The 20,700-nt window shown below is 34.1% G+C and overlaps 1 protein-coding gene across 1 annotated transcript in view; it reads left to right on the forward strand.

The window, feature by feature from the left end:
- The first annotated feature begins 4,073 nt into the window (after positions 1–4,073).
- The window catches only part of LOC141294325 (voltage-dependent L-type calcium channel subunit alpha-1D-like), a 24,146-nt gene continuing 7,519 nt past the window's right edge, over positions 4,074–20,700 (forward strand). The window contains exons 1-3 of the mRNA XM_073826383.1: positions 4,074–4,207; positions 13,989–14,155; positions 18,412–18,564. Coding sequence (XP_073682484.1) covers positions 4,143–4,207; positions 13,989–14,155; positions 18,412–18,564 — 385 coding nt within the window. The 5' untranslated portion in view covers positions 4,074–4,142. The remainder of the gene's footprint in view (positions 4,208–13,988; positions 14,156–18,411; positions 18,565–20,700) is intronic.

The raw sequence follows: 20,700 nt of genomic DNA on the forward strand, positions 1-20,700 counted from the left end.
ATACGTTTCAAAGGCTTTATCGACAATTACATGACATTTATGCAAAGAGTCAGTATTTGCAGTGTTGGCCCTTCTTTTTCAGGACCTCTGCAATTCGATTGGGCATGCTCTCAATCAACTTCTGGGCCAAATCCTGACTGATAGCAACCCATTCTTTCATAATCACTTCTTGGAGTTTGTCAAAATTAGTGGGTTTTTGTTTGTCCACCCGCCTCTTGAGGATTGACCACAAGTTTTAAGATCTGGGGAGTTTCCAGGCCACGGACCCAAAATGTCAACGTTTTGGTCCCCGAGCCACTTAGTTATCACTTTTGCCTTATGGCACGGTGCTCCATCGTGCTGGAAAATGCATTGTTCTTCACCAAACTGTTGTTGGATTGTTGGAAGAAGTTGCTGTTGGAGGGTGTTTTGGTACCATTCTTTATTCATGGCTGTGTTTTTGGGCAAAATTGTGAGTGAGCCCACTCCCTTGGATGAGAAGCAACCCCACACATGAATGGTCTTAGGATGCTTTACTGTTGGCATGACACAGGACTGATGGTAGCGCTCACCTTTTCTTCTCCGGACAAGCCTTTTTCCAGATGCCCCAAACAATCGGAAAGAGGCTTCATCGGAGAATATGACTTTGCCCCAGTCCTCAGCAGTCCATTCGCCATACTTTTTGCAGAAGATCAATCTGTCCCTGATGGTTGTTTTGGAGAGAAGTGGCTTCTTTGCTGCCCTTCTTGACACCAGGCCATCTTCCAAAAGTCTTGGCCTCACTGTGCGTGCAGATGCGCTCACACTGCCTGCTGCCATTCCTGAGCAAGCTCTGCACTGGTGGCACTCCGATCCCGCAGCTGAATCCTCTTTAGGAGACGATCCTGGCGCTTGCTGGACTTTCTCGGACGCCCTGAAGCCTTCTTAACAATGCAGTGGAAAGTTTTTTTCGGGATTAAGTTAATTTGCATGGCAAAGAAGGACTATGCAATTCATCTAATCACTCTTCATAACATTCTGGAGTATATGCAAATTGCTATTATAAAAACTTAAGCAGCAACTTTTCCAATTTCCAATATTTATGTAATTCTTAAAACTTTTGGCCACGACTGTAGACAGAGCTAGGCAAGACGAGCATCTAAGGGTTAAAAAGTATACAAACTGTAATTTAAAATAATAGCCAATCGTTTCGCTAGATAAGACCCTTCTTCCTTGGCTGGGATCATTTAAGTTAATAGATGTATGCTTTAAATGTTTACTACAAAGTTAGAATTTTGGCAAGTGAGTTTGTTTGTTTCTGCCATGTGTTTTTCTGTGTCATCTGTTTTTGATTGCCTGTAAATATCTCATATTGAGTACGGCGGTGACTTCTCTCCGCTGCTGTCACTCATATCTCTCTCTCTCTCTCTCTCTCTCTCTCTCTGTGTGTGTCTGTAGTAGCAGGATCAGTGAGCCCTGGTTACTCTTCTCCTGCAGTAACAAAAGGCTCTTTCTCTGTTACACAGGGCTAAGTGCTCCATTCAGTCGTCTGTAAAATGTTGGCAAAACGAGGCCCACAGCGTATAAAAGCTTCCCAAATGTCCTTACACTTAAACGCACACGCACGAACACCAACAAACCTCTTTCATTGTGCAACCTTTGCACAGCTGTCACACACACATAAAGGAGAAAGCTTGAGTCTGTGTGTGTGTTTGTATAAAGAGATGCTATTTGACAAGTTAAATGGCTGTGTCTAACACCATCAATGCACAGAAAACAACCCACTAGCCACTGCCACGACTGAGCCGCGTGCTTTAATACCTCAAAAACAATACGCTTTGGGTTTTAGTAACGCAGCACTATTAGTGAGGTGTTGCGGAGTAACTAAAAGGCAAGTCACATGGAGCAATATTTTCCCTCATGACGTTTATTCGATGACAGTTTAGCTGGCATTAATCTGTTTATGCTAATACAGCTAATAAATAATAAACTTTTAATAAAAGTGTGATGATATATAGGGTTATTTTTTATTATGTTTCTAGAGGTTAGCTGACGAAAAAAGTTGAAAAATCCATCTTCATTTTATGTGACTAACACATTTTTTTATTATTATTTTTATTTAAGTGTAGAGTAACAGAATAAAAAAGATAATTGTATGTCTTGCAATTCTGTTTTCCCCCCAGAATTCCGAGCTTACATATCGCAATTAACTTTTTTTTTTTTAAATCTATTTCGCAATTCCAGTTTTTTTCCCCCAGGATTTTGAGTTTACGTATTACAATTCTGTTCTTTTTTTTTATTCAAAATTCTGAGTTTCTATCTCACAATTCCAATTTTACAAATCTGTTTTTTTTTTTTTTTTTTTAGAAAATTCTGCTTTTTTTTCCCCTCAGAATTCTGAGTTCTGAGATATCACTGTTCTATTTTTTTTTCCAGAATTCTAAGATTACACATTGCAATTTTTTTTCAAAATTCTGAGTTTATATCTCGCAATTCCTTTTTTCCCCCTCAGATATCTGAATTTACATATCACAGTTCTATTTTTCCCCCTAGAATTCTCAGTTTACATATCGCAATTCTATTTCTTTTGCAGGATTCTGAGTTTACATATCGCAATTCTTTTTTTTAGAATTCTGAGTGACATATCACAATTCTATTTTTTTTTCCAGATTTCTAAATTTACGTCACAATTCAGTTTTTTTTTCAGAATTCTGAGTTTACATATTACAATTAAGTTTTTTTCCAAAATTCTAAGTTTATGTCTCAATTATGTTTTTTTCCAGAATTTTGAGTTTACATGTGTTTATAAGTCAAATTTTTTTTCTCAGAATTATAAGTTTATATATCGCAAAATTATTTACATATACATTATTTAAATATATTTACAAATCATAATTCTGTTTTTTATTTTTTTTTGTCAGAATTCTGAGCTTATATCTTGAAATTCTGCTGAGTTTTCATGTCACAGTTCCATTTCTTTCCCAGGATTCAGTTTACATATCGCAAATTAGCTTTATCTGAATTCTAAGTTTACATATCGCTTTTTTTTTTTCAAAATTCTGAGTTAATATCTCGCAATTCTTTTTTGCCCCTTAGAATTCTGAGTTTACATATCACAATTCTTTTTTCCCAGAATTCTCAGTTTACATATCGCAATTCCATTTCTTTCGCAGGATTCTGAGTTTACATAATCACAATTCAGCTTTTTTTCAGAATACTGAGTTACATATCACAATTCCAGTTTTTTTGTTTCCATAAATTATATGTATATATATCACAATTCTTTTTTAAAAAATAGGTTAAGTTTGTCACAATGCATTTTTTTTTCCAAAATTCTGAGTTGACATGTCGCAATTCTGTTTTTACAGGGTTCTGAGTTTACATGTTGCAATTTTGTTTTATTTCTTTGTTTAGAAATCTGAGTTTACATGTCACAATTCTGTTTTTTTTTTTTTTTTTTTTGTAAAACATAATTGTGACTTTTTAATCTCACAATTAAATTTTTATTTATTTTTTATTTTTAAATTTTTTATTTATTTTTTTTTTTTTTTGCACTTGCGTGTTTTTATAAACTTTGTGAATTGCTAAAATTAAACTTTTAATTATCAATTTATGTCTTGGATTTTTGAGTTTATATCTCACAATTCTTAGTTTATATCTTTTTGATAACTTCCAGCTATAAATCTTCTGTATTACAGGCTTTATTATAAATGTGCCTTATAAATCTCTTTAAACTTAAGTGAGTGATTTGTTGACGGTGTTAGTTCTATAGACAGAGATATTAACTCAAATCATAATCTATATTTCTATTTTTCTATTAGTTCACTTGTTTTTTACTCTCAAATGATTTTTTTTGTCCTTTCTAACTGTGTTCACCTGGATTGAAAAGACTGAAAGACCTAGATTTGCTGCACAAAGTTATTCAGTTCTCTTGTGGTTATGATTTTGTGATCGATCAAATCCAAAAAGGTTTATGCATGTATGTGTTTGACGGAGAGTAGATCAATCTTGGCAGTGAGCTGTAATGTTTCTTTGAATGTATTGTTTACTCTCCGCAGTTGTTCATCTTATCGATTCATTTCTCTCTCTCCCTCTTCTGTCTCCCACAGGAAACAGTCGAATATGCCTTCCTTATCATTTTCACTATCGAAACCTTCCTGAAGATCATAGCGTACGGCTTGGTGATGCATCAGAACGCGTATGTCCGAAACGGATGGAACATGCTGGATTTCGTCATTGTCGTCATAGGGTATGTTTTATCTGCTTATATTCTAAAGCTTTACCACATTTTTAAAAATTAAGATTCATTATTGGCATCTATGGTTCCACGAAGAACATTTAACATCCATGGAGCCTTTCAATTGAATTCTGAATATTGTAAAATATTATTACAATCTCAAAGAACTGTTTTCTATTTGAATATATGTGACCCGTCTTAAGTCGCTGGGGTATATTTGTAGCAATAGCCAAAAATACATTGTATGGGTCAAAATTATTGATTTTTCTTTTATGCCAAAAAACGTTAGGAAATTAAGTAAAGATCATGTTCCATGAAGATTTTTTGTAAAATTCCTACTATAAATATATCAAAATGTAATTTTTGATTAGTAATATGCATTGTTAAGAACTTAATTTGGACAACTTTAAAGGTGATTTTCTCAGTATTTTGATTTTTTGCATCCTCAGATTCCAGATTTTCAAATAGATGTATCTCGGCCAAATATTGTCCTATCATAACAAACCATACATCAATAGAAAGCTTATTTATTGAGCGTTCATATGAGGTATATATCTCAGTTTTGTAAAATTTAACCTTATGACTGGTTTTGTGGTCCAGGGTCACATATTTCAAAATGTAGTTCACTCCTAATGCATCATTACGCCAGTCTTCAGAGTCATATGATTCGTCAGAAATCAATTTCTCTTTTCCTTTCTCTTTCTGGTTCGTTCTTTATTCGATCATCTTCTGAAATGTCACTTTCACAAATTTTCCTCCTTTGAGGCACTTCACCTTCTCCTCAACTTCCAACACACGCACACACTCACACGCTCCTCATGCGGCTATATGACCCAGAAAAGACCTGAGCTGCTGTCTTTCTCTATACTGTCTCATTATACCAGCCTCTATGGAGCATTTCCTGATTTTAGATTAGAGCTCATCATGCACTGTATTACTCACTCTTTATTCTCAGATGAAATATATTTATATTCAAAAACCACATTTGCTGGAGACCTACTCTTCCAGTGTCCTTTTTTCAGCCTTAGTTGCTATATATCAACTGTTCTTTTATTTTTAGTAGATGAGGAAGAATCCTCAACCTCCTCTGGCTGCTTTTTTGTTTAAATGTTTTATTTTCATGTCGCTTTCTACTGTATCAACCTAAAAAGGATGCAGAAGCCTAAAGATAAAATGAGGAAGAAAAAAAGCTGTTTCTCTTTTGTCCGTGCCTCAGGCCTGGTTCATAGCGCATGCATAAGCAGTGTGTAAGCAAAAGCAAAAGCAGCGTAACTGCACCATCAGGATCACGTTGTGCTTTCACACTGACAGCGCTTGTGCTGCGTGACACAACTGCGTCTCTATACAGAACATGAAGCACTCTCTGGGTTACTACACTGAGCGTTTGCTTTGAAGGATTAGTTCACTTGCAGAATAAAAAATTCTTGAAAATTGAATCCAAGATGTTTATGTCTTTCTTCAGTTGAAATTAGTTTTTTGATGAAAACATTCAAGGACTTTTCTCTATATAGTGGACTTCAATCGGGATCAATGGGTTGAAGGTCCAAATTGCAGCGTCAAAGAGCTCTACACGATCCCAGCCCAGGAATAAAGGTCTTACATAGTGAAACGATTGGTAATTTTCTTAAAAAAAAGATAAAATGTATATATTTTTGACCAAAAATGCTCATCTTGCACTAGCTCGACTTCACACATTAGGCAGAAATACCGACTTGGCGTTTACAAAGCGAACGTGCAAAGAAAGTCAACCTCCGTTTACGAAAAAAGGTAAAACAACGATGTTGGACAATTTTAAAGTTGGAGGAGAAAATGCGATTTTTAAAGAGTTTTTCACCCTACCCTAACTTTTTTAACACAGATGAAGAGAACTAACCGCACATGATCTTTCCAGCATCAGCGTTAAAAAAAAAATCTTTTTTTTTTTTTTTTGCTACATAATGCTCTTATTTCTTGAGTGGGATTGTGTAGAACCCTTTGAAGCCACATTGAAACTGCAATTTGGACCTTAAACCTGTTGTTCCGGGTTATGGAGAAAAATCATAAGTACAAATCTTAAAGGTGCCATAGAATGCATTTATACAATATGTGACCCTGGACCACAAAACCAGTCATAAGGTTAAATTTGACAAAACTGAGATTTATACATCATATGAAAGCTCAATAAATAAGCTTTCTATTGATGTATGGTTTGTTAGGATCGGACAATATTTGGCTGAGATACATCTATTTGAAATCAGAAATCTGAGGATGCAAAAAAATCAAAAAGACTGAGAAAATCACCTTTAAAGTTGTCCAAATTAGGTTCTTAACAATGCATATTACAAATCAAAAATTACATTTTGATATGTTTACAGTAGAAATTTTACAAAAAATCTTCATGGAACATGAACTTTACTTAATTTCTCAATGATTTTTGGCATAAAAGAAAAATCAAAAATTTTGACCCATGCAATGTATTTTTGGCTATTGCTACAAACAAACCCCAGCGACTTAAGACTGGTTTTGTGGTCCAGGGTCACATATTTTAAATTGTTCTCTGATATCTACATAGAAGGTATATGGCTTTGGCAAGGGCAGAAATTCTCCAGAAACGGTTTTACAAATCCATTTACAACCCTAGGATTTGTCCCTAGAATGAAATGGTCTGTTATTACCTTATTTGGAAGGTTCCTGAATAATAATGAGGAGCTCTGCTATGATTGGCTATCTCACAGAGCGGCTCGCTCTCACACAGCAGTAAGGAAACACATGGAGGAAAATATATTAATATATTTAATTACAGAGCTGGAGCCGCGATTAATATGCGGGGCATTGAAACTGCCGTTTTGAATGCACAATAACTTTTTAGTTTCACTTTTGAGATCGGCAATGGCACGTGCTCTTTGTAACGTTATACTACAGCGGCAGTACTTACCACATTTGACAAGTTTAGATGCTTGTTAGTGATGCTCAGGATCTGTAAATCATTCGCCATCGTCATCTCTCCTTACTCTGTTCATGTGGTAAGTGAAATCTTATGTACTGCGATGTAACAGGCTAGCGCTAGCAAGAAGCTAACCGTGTTCCCTTAGTGACTCGCCTTATTTTATTAGAAACACCTTATTTGTTGCTTTCTGAGTACAGACACCAACCCATCCCTGCACTTAACATCTCCTGCACAACCTGGAACATAACATTTATTCCTGTGATCTGCCATTTTTGCTATTGTCCTTGCTTTGTTTTTTCACAATAGCCTAGCTGCAGAACTTCTGATGATTGGGCTATGCAAATGTTGGGGGCGTAACTATTAATGATCCCGAGACTATTACATAATAGTCGCAGTTATGTTAGGATTGACCTATTTTTCAGTGGTTTTGCAAACACCAGTATTAAATAAGAAGGAGGAAACAATGGTATTTGAGACTTACAGTATGCCATGTCCATGTACAGAACTGTTATTATTCAACTATGCCAAGGTAAATACAGTTTTCCATTCTATGGCACCTTTAAATCAGCAGTTAAATCTGTGTCTATCATGATAAAACCTTAAAACCAATCTATACAATGAGTTTGATCATTTAAGAGAAAGGCTTAAAAATGCATTACACTGTAAATAAACACATTCGATTTTAGCCGACTAAATCTACTGCAGATAAAGTCTTATGATATTTAGTTGACTAAAACTAGACTAAAACTAAAACAATTCAGAAGTCTAAAATATGTAGTCCAAAAGACTGACTATTTCAGAATGTGCTGTCAAAATTAACGCTGGTAGTTGAGTAATATTATTATATAAAATATTGATCTGTTTTAAAAAATGGAGCAACATACGTTCAAAACTGACACTATTGTACTACACTGAGCATTTGCTTTAATAATTTCTCTAAATTATGCAGTGGTTATTGAGAGTGTGCCGTTTGAGAATTATGTACAACTTGATATTCATGAAATCTAATTTACATGAAGAGTGAGACCTCATTTACATTCAAATAATAATTAAAGGAACATTCTTGATCAACAGGATCTGTAGCATAATGTCGATTAAATCAATGTTGAAAGCAATTTCTCGAGGATTTAAAAGCAGAATTGTGACGCATTTAATTTTATGAATACACTTTAATTCTTTTAATAAAACCGTTTTATTATTTGAGCTCTAAAATTGTTCTGTTTTGCAGTAGTTGTATGGTTTTTCGAAGTTGTAAAAATGAATATGAATTTACACAGAAAGGTTAGTAAGGGTTTCACTTAAATCATGTTAACATGCATATAATTTATACATATGTCTATGCTATTGAAGTAATTGCGTTTTTTTATGGATTGGCTTATTCGATACTACTTTTAAAGAAAACTAGTAACAATACAAAAAAAAAAACTTTTAGGTCACACTTTATATTAGGTGGCCTTAACTATTGTGTACTTGCATCAAATAATAAGTACAATGTACTTAATGTGGCCATATTGCATTGCAAAACACTTTTGCTTCTATTAAGGTGGGATATGGGTAAGGTTAGGGACAAGTTTGGTGGTATGGGTAGGTTTAAGGGTGGGTTAGGGTGTAAGGGATGGGTCAACAGTGGTAATTACAGAAATTAATTACAAATGTAATTACATATAGGTTTTTTTAAAAAGATAAGTACAATGTAAAAACATGTATGTACACAATAAGTACATTGTACCAAATGATTAATTTAAATGTAAGTACATAGTAGTTAAGGCCACCTAATGTAAAGTGGGACCAACTTTTATTCTGCAAGGATGTATTTATAATGTAAAAAAATAGTTCTATTTCAAATAAATGAGGTTAAAATGCCTAAGTTTTCATAAAAATATTAAGCAGCACACCTGTTTTCAACATTATTAATAATAATAAATGTTTCTTGAGCAGCAAATCAGCATAGAATGATTTTTTGAAGGATCATGTGACTGAAGACTGGAGTAATGATGGTGAAAAATTCAGCTTTGCATCATAAAAATAAATTACATTTTAAAACATACTGAAATAGAAATGGGTTATATTAAATTGTAATAATATTTCACAATATTACTGATTTTACTGTTTTTTTTTATCAAATTAATTCAGGCTTGGTGACCGTATGAGACTGACAAAATCTTGCCGACCCTGACAGTTTTGTAAAAATGTAATGATTTTTTAATAGTCATCTGAAGTCATTGTGTCATTTTACTAAATAAAAAGTGTGTGTAAATTAAAAAAATAAAACACACCTTATGCGTGTGATATGAAACAGCCCTAACTGTTCGGCCCACTTCTACATCTGTATCTCTCGACACTGTCTTGTTGGCATCTTCGTAGATCATCTCATACTGTGTACACTCTCCTCATCTTCCTCTGTATTTCCTCATCAGCATCTCTATCTCACTCATACACACACAGTCCACTGGGTAGCTAGGTCACATTTCGATCAGTTCGCCTCATGCAGAAGAGCTGTCTCGCTCTCTCTCTTCACCTACCCAACTCTCTGTCGCTCTTGATCTTTAGCTCCTGCTCAGCAGCCCCTCTGTAGCTGAAGATTAGCCAAGAACACTCACAGATAGGTATAGTCACTCTTTAAAGGACAACACACAGGCATTAATAAGGCTTTATAATTATGATAATAAAATACAAATACGTCTTATCTGCTGTTGTTGAGGTCCTGGAGTGCATTATTATTCAGATGTCCATCATGGTCATTTCAGGTCATCACATGCTGCTTTTTATCATGTGTGCAGCAGATGATGCCGCCTGATGTTGTTCAGATTCAATCTCTTGCTGTTTATATTTTGGCACTTTCATGAAAGGTCATGCTGACATGTGATGCTCAAAGTGGTTTATCTATGTTATAATCCGAAGATGTTTTGATATTTTGATAATCCTGCTACTTTAGATTAAGATTATAAACTATTTTTATAAAGCAGTTTTTATATTATTTTCAAAGAATGTAACCATCTTTTACATTACTGTATTATAACTTATATTCTTCTGAATATAGTGAAGAAAAAGATTATACACTGCAAAATAATAGCAAAAATATATGTGGTGACCAAAATTATTAGAACACTAGAATGATTTTTGAAGGATCATGTGACACTGAAGACTGGAGTAATGATGCTGAAAATTCAGCTTTGCATCACAGGAATAAAGTACATTTTAAAATATACTGAAAAAGAAAATGGTCATTATAAATTGTAATAATATTTCACTATATTACTGTTTTTACTGTATTTTTTTTATTCAAATTAATGCAAAAACATGACAAAATCTTGCTGACTCTTTGTATTTTTTTCTTCCGAATATAGTGAAGAAAAAAGATTATACACTGCAAAATAATAGCAAAAATATATGTGGTGACCAAAATTATTAGAACACTAGAATGATTTTTGAAGGATCATGTGACACTGAAGACTGGAGTAATGATGCTGAAAATTCAGCTTTGCATCACAGGAATAAAGTACATTTTAAAATATACTGAAAAAGAAAATGGTCATTATAAATTGTAATAATATTTCACTATATTACTGTTTTTACTGTATTTTTTTTATTCAAATTAATGCAAAAACATGACAAAATCTTGCTGACTCTTTGTATTTTTTTCTTCCGAATATAGTGAAGAAAAAAGATTATACACTGCAAAATAATAGCAAAAATATATGTGGTGACCAAAATTATTAGAACACTAGAATGATTTTTGAAGGATCATGTGACACTGAAGACTGGAGTAATGATGCTGAAAATTCAGCTTTGCATCACAGGAATAAAGTACATTTTAAAATATACTGAAAAAGAAAATGGTCATTATAAATTGTAATAATATTTCACTATATTACTGTTTTTACTGTATTTTTTTTATTCAAATTAATGCAAAAACATGACAAAATCTTGCTGACTCTTTGTATTTTTTTCTTCCGAATATAGTGAAGAAAAAAGATTATACACTGCAAAATAATAGCAAAAATATATATGTGGTGGCCAAAATTATTAGAACACTAGAATGATTTTTGAAGGATCATGTGACACTGAAGACTGGAGTAATGATGCTGAAAATTCAGCTTTGCATCACAGGAATAAAGTACATTTTAAAATATACTGAAAAAGAAAATGGTCATTTTAAATTGTAATAATATTTCACTATATTGCTGTTTTTACTGTATTTTTTTTAATTCAAATTAATGCAAAAACATGACAAAATCTTGCTGACTCTTTGTATTTTTTTCTTCCGAATATAGTGAAGAAAAAAGATTATACACTGCAAAATAATAGCAAAAATATATGTGGTGACAAATTATTAGAACACTAGAATGATTTATGAAGGATCATGTGACTGGAGACTGGAGGAATGATGCTGAAAATTCAGCTTTGCACCACAGACATAAATTAAAATTTTAAATATACTGAAATAGAAAAGAGTTATTTTAAATTGTAGTAATATTTTACAATATTACTGTTTTTACTATTTTTTTTATTTTTTTTTAATCAAATTAATGTAGGTTTGGTGACCATACAAGACTTTCAAAAACATGACAAAATCTTGCTGACCCTGACAGTTTTGTATTCTTTTCTTCTGAATATATTGAAGAAAAAAGATTATACACTGCAAAATAATAGCAAAAATATATATGTGGTGGCCAAAATTATTAGAACACTAGAATGATTTTTGAAGGATCATGTGACACTGAAGACTGGAGTAATGATGCTGAAAATTCAGCTTTGCATCACAGGAATAAAGTACATTTTAAAATATACTGAAAAAGAAAATGGTCATTTTAAATTGTAATAATATTTCACTATATTACTGTTTTTACTGTATTTTTTTTATTCAAATTAATGCAAAAACATGACAAAATCTTGCTGACTCTTTGTATTTTTTTCTTCCGAATATAGTGAAGAAAAAAGATTATACACTGCAAAATAATAGCAAAAATATATGTGGTGACAAATTATTAGAACACTAGAATGATTTTTGAAGGATCATGTGACTGGAGACTGGAGGAATGATGCTGAAAATTCAGCTTTGCACCACAGACATAAATTAAAATTTTAAATATACTGAAATAGAAAAGAGTTATTTTAAATTGTAGTAATATTTTACAATATTACTGTTTTTACTATTTAAAAAAAATCAAATTAATGTAAGTTTGGTGACCATACAAGACTTTCAAAAACATGACAAAATCTTGCTGACCCTGACAGTTTTGTATTCTTTTCTTCTGAATATATTGAAGAAAAAAGATTATACACTGCAAAATAATAGCAAAAATATATATGTGGTGGCCAAAATTATTAGAACATTAGAATGATTTTTGAAGGATCATGTGACACTGAAGACTGGAGTAATGATGCTGAAAATTCAGCTTTGCATCACAGGAATAAAGTACATTTTAAAATATACTGAAAAAGAAAATGGTCATTTTAAATTGTAATAATATTTCACTATATTGCTGTTTTTACTGTATTTTTTTTAATTCAAATTAATGCAAAAACATGACAAAATCTTGCTGACTCTTTGTATTTTTTTCTTCCGAATATAGTGAAGAAAAAAGATTATACACTGCAAAATAATAGCAAAAATATATGTGGTGACAAATTATTAGAACACTAGAATGATTTTTGAAGGATCATGTGACTGGAGACTGGAGGAATGATGCTGAAAATTCAGCTTTGCACCACAGACATAAATTAAAATTTTAAATATACTGAAATAGAAAAGAGTTATTTTAAATTGTAGTAATATTTTACAATATTACTGTTTTTACTATTTTTTTTTTAAATCAAATTAATGTAGGTTTGGTGACCATACAAGACTTTCAAAAACATGACAAAATCTTGCTGACCCTGACAGTTTTGTATTCTTTTCTTCTGAATATATTGAAGAAAAAAAATTATACACTGCAAAATAATAGCAAAAATATATATGTGGTGGCCAAAATTATTAGAACACTAGAATGATTTTTGAAGGATCATGTGACACTGAAGACTGGAGTAATGATGCTGAAAATTCAGCTTTGCATCACAGGAATAAAGTACATTTTAAAATATATTGAAAAAGAAAATGGTCATTTTAAATTGTAATAATATTTCACTATATTACTGTTTTTACTGTATTTTTTTTTATTCAAATTAATGCAAAAACATGACAAAATCTTGCTGACTCTGACAGCTTTGTATTTTTTTCTTCCGAATATAGTGAAGAAAAAAGATTATACACTGCAAAATAATAGCAAAAAATATATGTGGTGGCCAAAATTATTAGAACATTAGTATTTTCACCAGCTAAAAAATGGTTATTTCTATCTTTTGCTGTAGTGTGTCAGAAGGAAATATCAGTTTATATTTCCAAATCCTGAAGAACTGTGGCAACGTCTCCAAGATGCTTCAAGAAACCTAACTACAAAGCTACAGTACTGTTAAAAGATTTAGGCACTTATGTAAAAATTCTATTAAATGAGAATATGGTCAAAAATAATGTCATAAATGCATTTTTCTTATCAATTAACTTCTATTAACTAAATTAAATCAACATTTGGTGTGACCATCCTTTGCATTTAAAGCATCTTTTGCTCTAGGTTCACTTGCACATTTTTTTTTAGGTAGCTTTGCAGGTAGGATTCTTGAAGCTTCTTGGAGACGTTGCCAAAGTTCTTTAGTTTTTTTCTGTTTCTTCATGTCATTCTCTTCATGTCGGATCTCTGTGTGGAACGCTGGCTGTTTTCAGACTCCTTTTGCAAACAAAATCTCACTGGATTATTACAATTAATGACAAATGAATGTTTTACAAAATGTTCTTCAGGGTGTTCACCAGTTTGTTTGTTTTTCCCCCAGATTGTTTAGTGTTGTCTTGGAAATTTTGACCAAAGATGGGGAAAAGGAAGTTATTGGAAACCACCAGGCCGCTCACGGCCATGGAGGGAAACCAGGAGGTTTCGATGTCAAAGCCCTCAGAGCCTTCCGAGTGCTGCGCCCACTTCGCCTGGTCTCAGGAGTGCCCAGTGAGTTAAAAAAAATAATTCGTCATTAGGTGTTACTAATAATATATTTCCTAATAGTAGTCACCTTTTTAAAGTTGTTATGGGCTTCAATTATAGCAAGTACAGTGCATCTGCGCTTAATTTGTTTCTACATTTTATGATACAGCCTTAAGGGTCATTGCACATCGAGTCTGAAATTTTCATAGTTTTTTTTTATATTCGTCACCCTTTCCTAATATTAAAATGCTTGCTACAGATGTGAAAATGCGGAATATCAAACCTGACCAGAATTTTTTTTATGACGATGAAAGTTTGGAGAAAGTTTGTGATTGACATAACATGAGGTATTTTTTTTTAATGTGCAAACATTTCGGACTCACTGTGCAAGGACCTTTACTCCAAAATGGATTAAATTCATTTATTTTCCTCCAAATTCCACAAACAATACCCCATAATGACAACATGAAAGAAGTTAACAAATCTTTGCAAATTTATATTAAAAAAAACTGACTTTTCTCAGTACCTTGTTGAAGCATCTTTGGCAAGTCTTTTTGAGTATGCTACAAGCTTGGCACACCTATTTTTGGGTAGTTTCTCCCATTCTTTGCAGTACCTCTCAAGCTCCAACAGGTTGGATGGGGAGTGTACAGTCGTGGCCAAAAGTTTTGAGATTGACACAAATATTAGTTTTCACAAAGTTTGCTGCTAAACTGCTTTTAGATCTTTGTTTCAGTTGTTTCTGTGATGTACTGAAATATAATTACAAGCACTTCATACGTTTCAAAGACTTTTATCGACAATTACATGACATTTATGCAAAGAGTCAGTATTTGCAGTGTTGGCCCTTCTTTTTCAGGACCTCTGCAATTCGACTGGGCATGCTCTCAATCAACTTCTGGGCCAAATCCTGACTGATAGCTACCTATTCTTTCATAATTACTTCTTGGAGTTTGTCAGAATTAGTGGGTTTTTGTTTGTCCACCCGCCTCTTGAGGATTGACCACAAGTTCTCAATGGGATTAAGATCTGGGGAGTTTCGAGGCCATGGACCCAAAATTTCAACATTTTGGTCCCCGAGCCACTTAGTTATCACTTTTGCCTTATGGCACGGTGCTCCATCGTGCTGGAAAATGCATTGTTCTTCACCAAACTGTTGTTGGATTGTTGGAAGAAGTTGCTGCTGGAGGGTGTTTTGGTACCATTCTTTATTCATGGCTGTGTTTTTGGGCAAAATTGTGAGTGAGCCCACTCCCTTGGATGAGAAGCAACCCCACACATGAATGGTCTCAGGATGCTTTACTGTTGGCATGACACAGGACTGATGGTAGTGCTCACCTTTTCTTCTCTGGACAAGCCTTTTTCCAGATGCCCCAAACAATCGGAAAGAGGCTTCATCGGAGAATATGACTTTGCCCCAGTCCTCAGCAGTCCATTCGCCATACTTTTTGTAGAAGATCAATCTGTCCCTGATGTTTTTTTTGGAGAGAAGTGGCTTTTTTGCTGCCCTTCTTGACACCAGGCCATCTTCCAAAAGTCTTGGCCTCACTGTGCGTGCAGATGCGCTCACACCTGCCTGCTGCCATTCCTGAGCAAGCTCTGCACTGGTGGCACTCCGATCCCGCAGCTGAATCCTCTTTAGGAGACGATCCTGGCGCTTGCTGGACTTTCTTGAACGCCCTGAAGCCGCCTTAACAAGAATTGAACCTCTTTCCTTGGAGTTCTTGATGATCCTATAAATTGTTGATTTAGGTGCAATCTTAGTAGCCACAATATCCTTGCCTGTGAAGCCATTTTTATGCAAGGCAATGATGGCTGCACGCGTTTCTTTGCAGGTCACCATGGTTAACAATGGAAGAACAATGATTTCAAGCATCACCCTCCTTTTAACATGTCAAGTCTGCCATTCTAACCCAATCAGCCTGACATAATGATCTCCAGCCTTGTGTTCGTCAACATTCTCACCTGAGTTAACAAGACGATTACTGAAATGATCTCAGCAGGTCCTCTAATGACAGCCATGAAATGCATTGGAAAGTTTTTTTCGGGATTAAGTTAATTTTCATGGCAAAGAAGGACTATGCAATTCATCTGATCACTCTTCATAACATTCTGGAGTATATGCAAATTGCAATTATAAAAACTTAAGCAGCAACTTTTCCAATTTCCAATATTTATGTAATTCTCAAAACTTTTGCCCATGTCTGTAGGTGATAGAGATCATATTTCTAAAGATGTTCAGTCGGGTTCAAGTCTAGGCTCTGGCTGGGCCACTCAAGGACATTCACAGATTTGTCCTATAGCCACTTCTTTGTGATTTTAGCTGTGTGCTTAGGGTTGTTGTCCTGGTAAAAGATAAACCGTCGCCCCAGTCTGAGGTCCAGAGTGCTCTGGAGCAGGTTTTCATCAAGGATGTCTCTGTAAATTGCTGGATACATCTTCCCCTCAATCCTGACTAGCCTCCCAGTTCCTACCACTGAAAAACACCACCACTGCATGAGACTACCACCGCCATGCTTTACTGTTGGCTTGGTATTGGCCAGGTGATGAGCGGTGCCTGGTTTCCTCCAGACAAGACACTTGGCATTCAAGTCAACGAGTTCAGTCTTTTGTTTCTCATGGTCTAAGATTCCTTAAGTTGCCTTTTGACAAACTCCAGGTGAGCTGTCATGTGCCTTTCACTGAGAAGTGGCTTCTCTCTGGCCACTGTACCTTACAGGCCTGATTGATGGAGTGCTGCAGAGATGGTTGTTCTTCTGGACGGCTCTCCTCTCTCCGCAGAGAAATGCTGGAGCTCTTTCAGTGTGTCCATCGGGTTCTTAGTCACCTCCCTGACTCAGGCCCTTCTCCCCTGATCACTTAGTTTGGCCGGGTGGCCCACTCTAGAAAGAGTCCTTGTGGTTCCATACTCCTTCCATTTATGGATGATGGAGGCCACGGTGCTCATTGGAACCTTCAATGATACAGAAATTTTTCTGTACCCTTTCCCAGATCTGTGCCTCGATAACATTCTGTCTTAGAGGTCTACAGACAATTCCTTGGATTTCATGGCTTGATTTGTGTCAAGGATGGTCAGTGGAAACAGGATGTTCCTGAGCTCAATTTTGAGTGACATGGCAAAAGCTGTGAATACTTATGTACATGTGATTATTTTATTTTTTTTAAATAAATTTGTAAAAATTTAAAACAAACTTGTTTCAATTTGTCATTGTGGGGTTTTATAGAATTTGGAGGAAAATAATTAATTTAATCCGTTTTGGAAAAAGGCTGTAACATAACAAAATGTGGAAAAAGTGAAGCGCTGTGAATACTTTCTCTATGCACTGTACTAGAGCTGTAAAACAATTAGTCGCGATTTAATTGATTAAAAAAAGTTTACGTTTGCATACTGTATGTGTGTATTTATATGTACATAATAAATATACACAGTAGAAACACATAGTATACAAACAAACTTTTGTTTTGAACCGATTAATCGCGACTAATTGATTTGCAGTGCTACTGTACACTGAAAAGAATGGTAACATCTAATTTAACTGGGTTTATTTATCTCTGAACCAAGCAATATACAATAATCTATACCAACAAAACAATTAGTTTTCAGGTAGAAATAGCTCTTTAAGAGTACAATTGTTGTTTACCACCGTTTTCAGTCTATATGTACTGTAATCTAAATTGCTATTGTGGTGGTATCATCGTTAGATGCATCATTGCAGAAATTGCAGAAATTTTGCAAATTTTTGAGGAAAACAATCCTAGATTTTTCTAGGATTGGTCTTCAATGGGAGCCAAAGGGTTGAAGGTCCAAATTGCAGTTTCAACGCAGCTTCACACAATCCCAGCCAAGGAAGAGGGGTCTTATCTACCAAAACGATCAGTCATTTTCTAAAAAAAATGCTTCTAGTTAAGACTGATTAGTCGACTGGTCATTCAGACAGCCCCGAACTATTCGATTTCAAGAAATATGCAGTCTTCCACAGCACTAATCATAAGGCACTTTGACAGCATCCCCTTCTGATTCCTCGGAGCGCCGGACCCCCGCAGAGGGGTGGATGTTGGGTGAGAGATGGCGCATGATGTGGCCATATGGCAGGAAAAGCGCAGCATTCCTTGTTGCATCCCCTCAGGAACGTTCTCTAAGAACAAGCTGTCAAACTCAATGCCCTACAGACGCTAATGTGTGTCTGCGTGTATGCAATACAAGTTAGATGTAAAAGTTTGGACTTTAATGCATCCATGTACACAGTCATGAGTTTTTACGTAGTTTTGCATACTCTTAGGTTTACAGGTGGTGCTGAACTCCATCATTAAAGCCATGGTTCCTCTCCTCCACATCGCCCTGCTGGTTCTGTTCGTCATCATTATCTACGCCATCATCGGTTTGGAGCTTTTCATCGGAAAAATGCACGCTACCTGTTACTTTCAAGGGGCAGGTGTGTTTAACTTCTGTCAACATTAATGTACACTACTTTTTAAAAGTTTGGGGTCAGTAAGTCTCTTATGCTGACGAAGGCTATGCTTATTTGATCAAAAATGCTGTAAAAACAGTAATATTGTGAAATAATTTTAATGTATAATAAATGTAATTTATTTCTGTGTTGCAAAGATGAATTTACAGCATCATAACTTTAGTTTTTAGTGTCGCATGATCCTTCAGAAATCATTCTAATATGCTGCTCATTTATTATTTACTACTGATACATTTATTTTTCAGCATTTTATACGGATAGAATATTTGAACCAATATATAAAATGCTTTAAAATTATTTTATTGGCAAATTGGTTTTGAAAATGACAGATACAGATTATTACAGATAACCAATATTTGGAACTGATATATATGTCTGGTATAAAAAATGAAAATTGATGTCAAAATTAAGAATAACACTGGTTCTGACAAATGTTTTCTTTAAAAGCTATTTAATTATTTTAACAACAAATCGGTTTTGAAAATGACCGATACCAATTATTACAGATCAAGTAGACTGATAACCAATATTCTGAACCGATATATATGTCTGATGTAAAAATGAAAATTTATGTCAAAATTAAGAATAACAAGGGCTCTGACAAAAAACTTTCTTTAAAGGTTTTTAAATTATTATATCGCCAAATCAGTTTTAAAAATTACCATTACCGATTTTTACAGATCATGTAGACTGATAACCGATATTTTAAACCGATATAAATGAATAACAAGGGCTCTGACAAAAACTTTCTTTAAATGATTTTAAATTATTTTAACGGCAAATCGGTTTTGAAAATGACCAATACCAATTATTACAGATCAAGTAGTCTGATAACCAAAATTTTGAACCGATATATATGTCTGATGTAAAAAATTTATGTCAAAATTAAAAATAACAAGGGCTCCGACAAAAAAAAACTTTCTTTAAAGTTTTTTTAAATTCTATTGCCAAATCAGTTTTAAAAATTACCATGACTGATTTTTACAGATCAAGTAGACTGATAAACGCCATTTTGAACTGATATAGATGTCTGGTGTAAAAATGAAAATTAATGTCAAAATTAAGAATAACAAGGGCTCTAACAAACTTTCTTTAAATGCTTTTAAATTATTTTATTGGCAAATGGTTTTTGAAAATGACTAATACCGATTATTACAGATCAAGTAAACCAATAACCGATTATTATGTCTGGTGTAAAAATTAAAATTAATGTCAAAATTAAGAATAACAAGGATTTTGGCAAAAACTTTCTTTAAATGCTTTAAAATTATTTTATTGGCAAATCGGTTTTAAAAATAACCGATACCGATTATTACAGATCATGTAGACCGATAACCAATATGTATGTGTGGTGTAAAAATGAAAATTGATGTCAAAATTAAGAATAACGCTGGTTCTGACAAATATTTTCTTTAAAAGCTATTCAATTATTTTATCGGCAAATCGTTTTTGAAAATGACCGATACCAATTATTACAGATGAAGTAGACCGATAACCAAGATTTTGAACCGATATATATGTCTGGTGTAAAAATGAAAATTGATGTCAAAATTAAGAAAAAACAGCTCTGACAAAAACTGTATAAATGCTTGTAAATTATTTTACCAGCATATCGGTTTTGATTGACCGATACTGATATAATATCGGCACAGAGACCTCTAAATTGAAGTCTTTGGTAAGATTATAAATGTCTTTACTGTCACTTGCTTGCCGAATAAAACCATTAAATAATAAATAATACAGTGTAAATAATATATGATTATATACAGATCTGGCCATTTAAAATGCGCGCGGGAAGTAAAGTGGTCTCGCGTGACGCCGGTGTATTCCAAGGGAACACGGAAAATACAATGACATAGGAAAGACATGATCAGTAGGGGGCAGTCATGTAAAGCACTGAACTGAAGCGGCAGCAAACATCGCTCTAAGCCCGAATGACTCGTTTGTACGGTGACCTGGAGAGGACATCTTCTTCGGACATTATTCGTTTATATTCGTTAATTTTCCTATCATTTCGATCTCTTTTAACATTCAGAATCGAAATGATAAATGCTGACATGCCATTAAAGCTTTGATTAAGCTACATGGCTGAGATTTTTA

Source organism: Garra rufa, chromosome 20, assembly GCF_049309525.1.
Source record: "Garra rufa chromosome 20, GarRuf1.0, whole genome shotgun sequence".
NCBI classification, from domain to species: domain Eukaryota; kingdom Metazoa; phylum Chordata; class Actinopteri; order Cypriniformes; family Cyprinidae; genus Garra; species Garra rufa.